Raw genomic sequence first — 10,646 nt, forward strand, 5'->3', positions numbered from 1 at the left:
AAAATGCTTGAATTATAAAATATTCATTTTATATTAGCTACCAAAGTCATTTAATTTTTATTTGCTAAATAAGATCTTTTTTTTATATATAATACTACTTTTAAAGTATATAGCAATAATTTTTATTTAGATACAAATTTTCTAAAGTTAAAAACATTTTCATAATTATAGATAAGACTAAATTATATAAAATATATTGCATTGGAAAATAAAAAAATATTGGTAATATCAATCTATATAGTATATTAACAAAAAAGAAATATATCTAATGTATCTTTTACAGATGAACAAATTCCAATCAAATATAATTACTCCAAAAATAAAGGTATCTTTTATAGCATGAAATAATATATGCATGATAATTTTTTTTGTCATATGATTTTATAGAAATACGTTCCTTTAAAATTATATAAAAAAATTTGATGAAGACTCTAAATGTTCATTAATAAAATTTAACAAGAAGTTTATGGTATTATAGAAACAAATATTTAATAGGTATTATATAATCTGTTTTCATGCTTGCTTTCTCTTTCTCATTCACGACATTTTTTTTAAATTAGAAAATTCGTTTTTTCATGAAGAGAAATTATACATAACAAGTTATATGTTATACAATTGATAAAATTCATTGCATTAATATTCTCTCATGTTCATTTTTATCATATGTAAAATGCAGATCAGAGTAATGATGATAAAAAAAAACTTAGATTTATTGAAATGTCAGATTGTAAAATTAATTATATTTGCTTCAATTAGTAGAGAATCCCGATTTTTCATATCAAGAACTGGCCTCTGACAACGAGTTAGAAAAACCAATTTACGACGGAGGTAATCTATAAGATTCTTTTGGGTCATAAATGATAATTTATTGTTTTTTTATATTCTTTAATGTTTATTTCTTCTTGTTATAAAGCATGCAGTGGCTGAAGATAAAGCTCGAATTGTATTAAACAAAAAGAATATAACATTATTTGTGATATAAAAGTATACGATATAATATATGATACAGGTTTCATTACATTTATATAAAAGTTCAAGATATATTTTTAATATAAATTTCTATCTTATATTTAATAAATCAAGCTGCATTTTGCTCAATCATCCGTACATGTCTTTTGTAATAATATCTCAATAATATCAGTGATTCATAGTTATTATACCGTGTTACGGATAACATTAACAAATTTAATCATTAAGTACATTAATTTTTAACTTATCCTACCCTCATACAGTTGATATTTATTATAATGATGATATAAAAAGAAAAACTAATAATAGCTTATTGACATAAAGTATTAATTATTGATAGATATATTGATTTTTATATCCAAGCATGATGCTATAACTCAATACTTAATTACATGCATGTAGAAGCATGTTCTATAATATGTCCAATTTGTCTCATATTTTAATGAGATGCATTTTTGTTCTTAATGCTACATGGATTGGCAGATTATTACGATTATAATATTGATGATGGTAATTATCTAAACATGTTTATATATTCTTATACCAAATTACACTCTACATTTTTTTTCTTCAATAATATGCATCAGACAGAGCATCTGTATAAAATAATTGTTTTATCATACTTTTAATAAATAATATCAATATTATTGTAAAGATTGTAAAGTACATTTACAACAGTTTGCTTATATTTATCTTATACATTAATTGCGATTGTTTACAGGAAGATTTATAGTATGTATCTAAATAATGCACATACAGTGTGATCAATTTTTTTAACAAATCTTTTTGATTGTGATTGTTTATAACAGATTGTTCTAGATTTTTGTGTCTTTCTGCATACAACAGAAAAGAGGGAATATTATATTATTAAATTTTATTAAGATACCATATTTATTGTTTGTGTACAGAAGTGGCACCTCCTCGTCCGCCTTTGCCAGGAGGCGATATTCCACCTCCGAGGCCTCCTCCTCCCGAGACAGATGACGAGGAAGAAATGTTTATGCACGCTCCTCAACCTAATCAACCGATAATGGTAAGAGAAAAATGTTGTGCACTTTGGTTTGTATCTATTATATACCAGCATGTCTACTCCCCTGAAAAAAAAACAGAAAATCTGAAATGCTGAGGAATTTATTTTGAACTTGGAAAATCAGAGAATTCTCATGGAATTTTTTTACAAGATTTGAATAAATACTCCGATATACACATGTACAAATCGCAAAAAAATTAAACATAAGTTATATTTGTTGTATAGATGGCTGCCCATGGTTTACATCAAGAGGTACGACAATGGTCGAGCAAGGATAATGAGATTATTGCCGCAGCAAAGAAGATGGCTATATTAATGGGAAGATTATCCGGACTGGTCAGAGGTGAAGGTGGTAATAAACGAGATCTCATTGCGTGCGCCAAAGCAATTGCGGAAGCTTCCCAAGAAGTGACTCGTCTCGCGAAAGAACTCGCCAGAGAGTGCACTGACAAACGTATTCGTACGGTACGTGCAAATACTATTGTATCTATAAATATGTAAAATAACTTTTGTTTGTTGTAAAGTTATATGTAAAGAATCTAATCTTGTATTTATTTAATGGTTCCCAGAATCTTCTTCAAGTTTGCGAGCGTATACCCACTATTGGAACACAACTGAAAATACTGTCTACGGTAAAAGCCACTATGCTCGGGGCACAAGGTACAGTTAATATGTCCTTTTACATACATACTCACATATCAGTTACATCCGATAAAAAAAAAATGTGACTCTGTCAAGCTAATTCATTATTAAGAAATGTTTATAAATGACTCTTTCTCTCTCTCTTTGGGATATAATTTTCCAACAAAACATTGCTTAACAGAAACGTGTGTGAGAACTACTGTATATTAATGAAAAAAAATTAAATCCTTTGCATATAGAGACACTCCCGACCTGGGAAGAGCTGATGCTTTATGGTAAAGAAGTTGTAAACTTGTATTTAATATTATCGTCTCTTTTTCTCTTTTGATGGTGTTTATTTCGTTCTTTTAAAGATTTGAAATCGATTGATTTTTACACAGCGCGATACACACAGCATCAAAGTGCATGTGACTCCTACTTTTTCCTTAAAGAGGAATGCAAGAAAGTGAAACACTGTTATCCAATGTTGAAAATATTATATACATAATTATATTTACATATCAATACAATTCATTAATTTAGCAATCTTTATGAATAATAAGCTAATGACTTTGATATTTTATTTGAACTTTGAATGGTATGTGCCGCGTTGGTATACATCTGCTCATCGTGGTGTAGATGAATTGATTGGCTGCAGTAAGTGGATTATAAAATTTATAGCAAATTTTTACTATCCATTTTCTATATGCTAAATATCAGTATATCGTGTATTTCAATCTAATACACATTTCATTATTATCAATTACCACATTTGTGCAATTTATAATTTATCATTTGTATATATTATGGCATTATGGTAAGCAGACATTTGAATTTTTTTCAAATGGTTCATGAAAATTTCCAGCAATCATTAATCTCTACTCCGAAATATATATATGTGTTTTCATTTTCATCCATGCATGTACTTTTTACATAATTACTAGCGCTCGCATATATTCATTAGCTAAAGCTACACATGATTTTTACAAAGCACTCCATTTACATTACTTCTCTACAAAAGTTTCGAGCCATAGTAATTATGAAGAACTTTCTTTTAATTGTTAAATTTAATTGTTAGATGTACAATAAATGCATTCAAAATATTTATATGCATCTAGTTTTCTGATTTGAGCAGTTATTAATTGTACATTGCATGCAGATTACACAAATTACACATTTTATAATAAATAAAGCTTTTTTCATCCTCTAGCACTGAAATATTCATTAGAAGGAATTACGATACCACAGATTTTAACATAGCTATCAAGTAGTTTAGAATAAAATTATTTTTGTACAATTATATATTATTCATCTATTATATTTGACGAAATTGCTTCTTAGTACATGAGATATTTACTATATATGAGTCATATTAGAAATATAATTCTACAAATCTAGTAATAGATGTAGTAACAATTAGTTTTAGAAAAATTTATAGAAAAGATATACATGTATTAACCAATATATTGATGTATCAAGGAGTTATTATTTTTATCTAAATCTAATAGTTGCCTTTGTAATGTGTACGGACAGGTACGGAAGAAGATCAGGAAGCAACGGACATGCTTGTCGGAAACGCTCAAAATCTCATGCAAAGTGTGAAAGAAACGGTGCGTGCAGCAGAATGTGCCAGCATAAAGATTCGCACCGCTTCTGGTATGAAACTACGCTGGGTGCGTCGTCAGGCATGGTATCAATATTAAATGATAATAGATGAAAGTACGAGGAGTAGGTGCAAGATTTCGCTTCGTGTTCATATATATACATATTAATTGAAATTTTCCTATAATTTTAACATATTAAGAATAACCTTAACAATATATATAAATTTCGCGAGAGAGTACTAATTATGTGTGTTGCATACTGTGCTTCATATATTTTAAAGTTGATTTATTGATTTATTTTTTGTTTTATATTATAATCCATTTTTTGCTTATTTAATAACTCATAGATTTTTTTATGAAAATGTTTTCATAGAGGGAAGCAATATGAATGATCACAGCAATATGTATTATACAACGCACACGTTTTTTCAAGTAGATAAGCAGTAATAATAAATATTTATCTCATCATTGTTTATGATTTTTATAGCATTCAATTAACTACTTACTTTTTATAATGTTTAATGAAATAATCCAGCATAATAAAATTTTTAATTTTATAATTATAAGTATACAGCACATAGAGTGAAAACTAATTTGATCTCGTAGTTCATTATTTCAGATGGAAAAAATTATTTATGCTACATATATATTAAGAATAATATGAGGGTCGGATGAAAGGTTTTAGGCATCACACAAAGATGGAGATAAAATTTGAAAATAAAAATAATTTTGATTTTTTTTTTTTTTTTTTTTTTTTAGGTCGAAAATTTTTCATCCGACTGTATTACTATAACAATAGTAATCATACATATATGACCATAATAACATATATAATCATAGTAGAGGAGTGCAATTATATATATAAAATTTGTATTAATCTCTTTCCTTATCCGAATTAAAATACTGTCCAATACTGTCTTCAAATATATATATATATATATATATATATATAGGATTAAAATATTATATTTTTACAAAATAAATATGAATATAATTATACTTAAAATTGCTAATATTAAATGGTTCTATGCATACAGTGAAGTTATCTAAGTTTATATATCTGAATTATCTTTAATATTCTTAATTAGTACATAAATATATTCAAATTATTATAAATTTATAAATAAATCTAGATTTATAAAATCCAATTTTTAAAATATTTTTTGAGAAATATAAAGTTTTGATAGTATGAATTATATGTAAATGAATGAATTATCATTCATCATAATGCTGTATGCTTTTCTTCTAAAAAAGCAGTTTTATCAACCAGATATTTATATATTAATATTATAAAATATTTCAGATAGAGTAAACTTAGATGCTTACTGCTGTAGATTGTATTAATACAATGGAAAATCTATTTTTATATATATAAATTGTATTCAGTGATTATTAATTTTAATATATCTTTGGTTTTGTATTCTCATATTTTTTTTATAAGGTGCTAATCTGTGCAATATCCACCTAAGCAATGTTGCTATATAACGGAAAGTAAATCTAATTATATATTTCAATAGTGATTTTCTAATATATATAACATAGTGTAGATAAATTTTGAAAATTGTCGAATGGAATGTTACGTATGAATTCTCAGCGACAGATAATCATGTATCTCAAAATACTTTTGTGTAATCCCACATTTATAATAAAAATAACTTTTACTATGTATATACATGATTTGTACTCTTACTTTTTATTCTATACGCTTTACATAATATACAGATTAAATATAAAAAAAATATACATATATGTACATTATATTGTATACTAGACACCTATATTAATATTATTGTATATTAGATAATACAATATTTAAGATTCGATTGGTTCTCTTTTGGTAGACTGTTGTCCGGGTGTTGTTGTACCTGGGATTTTATTTTTGGGAATCTTTCCTGGCCTCAAATATGGATTGTCTATAACATCTTGCTGGGTAGTAGTTTCGCCATTTTGTTCTATATTTTCATTTTGTGTTTGATTCCCTAGAAACACAAATTCACATCATATTATATTAATTTTGATGTGTATATTTATTTCCAATATTTTTCATTATGATGTATATTACAAAAGACTCTTTTACCTTCCTCTGTCTCTTTGCCTTCTTGTTCTTTTTTCTTTTTTACTGGATTTGATTCAAATTGGAAATCTGTATCTGGCTCAAATATTTGATCTTGAGGTAAAAGAGCAGATATATAACTCGGAAATTGCGGTTTACAAGATATTACTAAAAGTACAGATATATGTAAAATATTCTTGTATATATATTGGTTCATAATAAATTGGTCAAAATAAACTTATATTAATTTCATATAAGTGCCAAGCTGCTTACAAGGAAACATGCTGTTATCCTCTGTGAGAAATAAACTATGTGTTTCTCCAGTTTTAGCAATAAATCTTGTTAAAGCTCTTTCAATATCTCGTTTTTGTGTTGCCACTTTTTCTCTTATCGCTTCATATTCTGTTACTGGTTGTTTATGCGTCTGTAATATTTCCATTATTGAATTAAATCTGTATGTATTGTATGCAATATTTGTTTTGATCATAATAATTTTGCAACGAAATAAAAAGTATGTATGATAAATATAATAATTATTATTGATAAATATGCTCACTGGAGTTCTGATATAGGCGTGTGGATCAGGAAAAGATGGTAAATAATTGGGTATATGTGACGGATGGTTTTGCTTAACACCAGCTTGCAAGATATTCAAATGTTTGGCTTGTGTTTGTTGTTGAAGTGCTGGTAGAACTGTTCTATTTTGTCTCTTTGCATAAGTCTCTATATTATCTATTTTCATGCCCATATTGATCAGTGCCAATATCACATCTGCTATAAGAGGCTCTGTTCTTCCAGAAAGTTCACAATAATTTCTTGCCGAAGCTCCAGTTTCCACAATAACTATAATTAATGAAAAAAGTATAATAAATATTTTGTATACATATGAGATGAAAAAATAAATTTACAAAAATCTCTAAAAAATTCAAGTTATAGAAAGTTATGGATAGAAAGTTACAAAAGGAATATAGACATTTTAGATTTTCATTTAAAATTTAACTCAATGGACTAATCTATCATATTTGTTAATCTATAATGCTTAATATTTTTACAGTCTATACAGCTAGGATATGCGCATAGTTTTTTAAATGCTTTCTAATAATTTTAATTATTTGGGACATTAAATGATACATTGCTTAAAATAAAATATCAAAAATAAATTAAAATGTTATTACATTTTATATCATTGTCAGAATATTTGTGGACAAGTTTTGAACATTGACAGGAATCTTATAATATATAAAAATTATTTTAATGTTTAAAAGTTCATTTGATATTGATAAACTAAACGTGATGTAATTATTGGATATAATTGATAAATAATGTGTTATATCAAAAAGTAGAATTTGTACATTGTTTTATTTATTTTTTTCTTCAAAGAGGATCAACATCCTCTTTTCCTGTGCCACTATTCTTGAGAGCAAAGAGTTGCGATATACGATAGGTTAGTTAGAAATTAAATTTTTTTTTGAATCTCTCACATGACTGTAACATTTCGGTGAGAGTTTCCAGTGTTTGTTTCTCACACGTGTCATAGCCGCATTCCACTAAGATGCTACAGATCACTTGATTCAAAATTTTTCTTCGGGTGTTGACAGTTTGGGTATCCATTTTGATTTAGAATAAACCATGATGTAAATATCATAGATATTACATCATAACTGAATGTCGAAGCTATATTGGATTGTATTTGAAAATCCACTCGAAGTGAAGTAAAACGATTGATTGACCAATCAAGATCAAAGGCGCAGATATTTCTTTATTCTGATTGGTCAATCAAACGCTCTTTCCTTCAATAAACAGATTTTCGAACTCAACCTTGCGTGTACCCGGGAAGAAAACTAATTGAGTTCTCAATCTAGAAACTTTCCATATACATAGGATAATCTTATCAATTTTTTATCTGACAACCAATAAGAAAGTATGTGATTCTCATAACATGAATAACTTTCTCGCTTTTTTATATAATCCTAGACTTTTGAAATTTTCTTTTATATTTTTTGTCATGATGTATGTCCACATAATAAAATAGTCGTTTTTTTTTTAAATTTTATATTCAATTATAGAAATAAAATATACATTCTAACTTTATTTAATAATTTTTAAAAATAATGCATACATATATTTATACGGTAAATTAATTGTTTGTGTTTCTTTATTTCTCTCGCTATTTTGTATATACAAATTTTTTAAATTTAAATTATATTAAAATTATTGTATTTGAATGAATATTATCAAAATTTAAGTCGAGCGACTTAAACTAAACATTTACTTAATTTTATTAATAATTATATTATGTTCTTACAGATTAATTGCACAATGAATTATGAATCACCAATATAATATATAATTAAATATTTACTTATATACTTACATTGCAATTTGTGATATGGATGCAGATATATTAAAAACAATATTAAAAAGTTATGGTGATGCTGAAAACGTTGTTCAATCTGAGGATACCAAAAATGTGTCGAGAGAAGCTTTGCTAGTCTCACAGTCTGATACAGTATTAAATACTTTGTGTACATCGTTGAGCAATCTCCTATGTTACAAAGTATCAAAGCAAGCGTATCAGCGCTATTCAGTCCGATTGTTGATAATTGTATGTTAATTTCTTGCATTAAGATATTAATGTTATATGTCTTCAACTTTTTTTTTAAGTTCTTTTTTAATTAATTTATACTTTAGTATAATCATATTCCAGGACACTTTGCGGAAATGGTGTAGAACAACAAGCAATTTTGAACATTTACCAATATTTACATCCAAAGAAAATAGTTTGAAGTTTGTGAGCATTCTGTTGGACAAATATCTCACAGATGACATTTTGAGTGAAGACTGCTCGGAAGATGCTTTGATATCTTTAACCACTGCTGTAATGCACCTATCATTTGAGAATCCGTCCTTTACGCATCACATGGATAAGTTACTTATAAGACTTTCACAATTAGAAACAAATGATAAAATTGAGAAATTGTTATACAATTCTTTATATTCAAATTTGCATCTCAAACTATCCACAAAAGAAGAAATATATACTATGCAAAAATTTAAATTAATAGAAAAACCATTGCTCGACAATTTTGTATGCATGTTTTCTAATTCAAGGGAAGAAAATTGCATAGATAATCAGAATGAGAAGACACTGAATCAACTACTAGAATTTAGTGTTGGGTCTATGTGTGTTTTTCAATTAATATTTAATTTTTTAAAGGAATTATTCGTTCAGCTGCATTATGCTCCTGCAATTCTACATTTCATAGATTTGATATTAAAGCGGATATCTGTTTGTTGCGAAAATCAGGATAAAGACATATTAGAACTTTATCCCAAGAAACTGCATTCTTGTATAATCTTATTGAGGATAAAGCCTGAGCATCATACAATGCAGACACGAAAATATACATTGCAAACTTTAAAACAAATTTGTAACGAAAATAATGATGTTTTATTAATTATAATGACCCATTTTCCTGAATGGCTTGAATGTTTTGCAAATTATGTTACGAATGACGCACAAAATTAATTGCGGAGAAAAACTCTCTGCAATTTTATGTAAGTACATAATAATTTTATCATCGCGCGCCTTTAATGTAATATTTTTATAACATTAATATAATTTGTGATTAATTATGAAAACATTTATATCTATATTTATCTAAAATAATAAGCTTTACTTTTTGAAAAATAAGATGTGTATATCAATTAAGACAGATCTTTATTTTTATTATTCGGCTACAAAATAAAGGCTGGAATGTTTTCGAAGAAAATTCGATATAATGAAAGCCGATAGTTTTTAAGTTTCTCGTAACGCGTTCATTTTTACATTATTAAAATACATCTTACATTCATGTTATATAAATTGAATTGAAAAAATGAGATGAAATATTTTTCAAATCGAAGAAAAAAAGATTTTAACGCTTTTCATTGCGGAAAAATAATTGCTTTTATATTCCAAGTGAAAAGAAACGTTTTTGCCAGTATGATTCATCGCATGAACCATAAATGTTAACTTTCAACTATGTGAGCGCAACTTTAAAAATCGTGGAAAACAACATCCGCCATATAAACTAAAACGCAATAAACATCTGACGAATATAAAAGCAAAATACATTTTCTAATCAATTAATAAACTGATAAATCTATAAGGTTCACACATGTTATCTTTTTCTTTTCCTAATTTTTTAATCAAAAGAATTTCGAAAAAAGACTATTTGAATTGCAGTATTTATGACATAAAAAATATGAGTAAAACTCATTATTTCTATTGATATATATATATATATCATCGTTTTCATTAACGTTATATAATCAAACGATAGTAATATGCTTCTTTGCTAATACATTACATTGGAAATTTAACTTA

General features: G+C 26.6%; 3 protein-coding genes across 3 annotated transcripts; 2 read left to right on the plus strand and 1 right to left on the minus strand.

The window, feature by feature from the left end:
* The first annotated feature begins 288 nt into the window (after positions 1-288).
* On the plus strand, positions 289-5,856 carry Vinc (vinculin). The gene is made up of 8 exons (XM_070293411.1): positions 289-325; positions 757-828; positions 1,453-1,479; positions 1,878-2,002; positions 2,225-2,464; positions 2,569-2,659; positions 2,881-2,916; positions 4,154-5,856. The coding sequence occupies exons 4-8, from the start codon at positions 1,964-1,966 to the stop codon at positions 4,321-4,323; spliced, it is 576 nt and encodes a 191-aa protein (XP_070149512.1). The 5' UTR covers positions 289-325; positions 757-828; positions 1,453-1,479; positions 1,878-1,963; the 3' UTR covers positions 4,324-5,856.
* Positions 5,857-5,894: 38 nt separating this feature from the next.
* On the minus strand, positions 5,895-7,893 carry Taf8 (TBP-associated factor 8). Its single transcript, XM_070293410.1, has 5 exons — positions 7,759-7,893; positions 6,834-7,120; positions 6,551-6,701; positions 6,302-6,445; positions 5,895-6,203 (listed from the first exon to the last, which is right to left on the minus strand). Exons 1-5 carry the CDS (start codon positions 7,886-7,888, stop codon positions 6,037-6,039), a joined length of 879 nt encoding a protein of 292 aa, XP_070149511.1. The 5' UTR covers positions 7,889-7,893; the 3' UTR covers positions 5,895-6,036.
* Positions 7,894-8,325: 432 nt separating this feature from the next.
* LOC138945207 (uncharacterized) lies at positions 8,326-9,933 on the plus strand. The gene is made up of 3 exons (XM_070316562.1): positions 8,326-8,409; positions 8,585-8,882; positions 8,985-9,933. The coding sequence occupies exons 2-3, from the start codon at positions 8,667-8,669 to the stop codon at positions 9,804-9,806; spliced, it is 1,038 nt and encodes a 345-aa protein (XP_070172663.1). The 5' UTR covers positions 8,326-8,409; positions 8,585-8,666; the 3' UTR covers positions 9,807-9,933.
* Positions 9,934-10,646: the final 713 nt, after the last annotated feature.

This window comes from Polyergus mexicanus, unplaced genomic scaffold (assembly GCF_030449975.1).
Source record: "Polyergus mexicanus isolate NDT 795.1 unplaced genomic scaffold, iyPolMexi1.0 SCAF_3, whole genome shotgun sequence".
In the NCBI taxonomy this organism is placed as follows: Eukaryota; Metazoa; Arthropoda; class Insecta; order Hymenoptera; family Formicidae; genus Polyergus; species Polyergus mexicanus.

Excerpts from the sequence above, each read along its gene's own strand:
- Vinc (XM_070293411.1), top strand. The coding sequence starts at position 1,964 with ATGTTTATGCACGCTCCTCAACCTAATCAACCGATAATG. Across the intron at positions 2,003-2,224 it reads AACCTAATCAACCGATAATG|ATGGCTGCCCATGGTTTACA; the intron begins GTAAGAGAAAAA and ends TTTGTTGTATAG. Across the intron at positions 2,660-2,880 it reads CACTATGCTCGGGGCACAAG|AGACACTCCCGACCTGGGAA; the intron begins GTACAGTTAATA and ends CTTTGCATATAG.
- LOC138945207 (XM_070316562.1), top strand. The coding sequence starts at position 8,667 with ATGGATGCAGATATATTAAAAACAATATTAAAAAGTTATGGTGATGCT. Across the intron at positions 8,883-8,984 it reads CAGTCCGATTGTTGATAATT|GACACTTTGCGGAAATGGTG; the intron begins GTATGTTAATTT and ends ATCATATTCCAG.
- Taf8 (XM_070293410.1), bottom strand. The coding sequence starts at position 7,888 with ATGGATACCCAAACTGTCAACACCCGAAGAAAAATTTTGAATCAAGTG. Across the intron at positions 6,702-6,833 it reads ACGCCTATATCAGAACTCCA|ACGCATAAACAACCAGTAAC; the intron begins GTGAGCATATTT and ends GAAATATTACAG. Across the intron at positions 6,204-6,301 it reads AGGCAAAGAGACAGAGGAAG|GGAATCAAACACAAAATGAA; the intron begins GTAAAAGAGTCT and ends TTGTGTTTCTAG.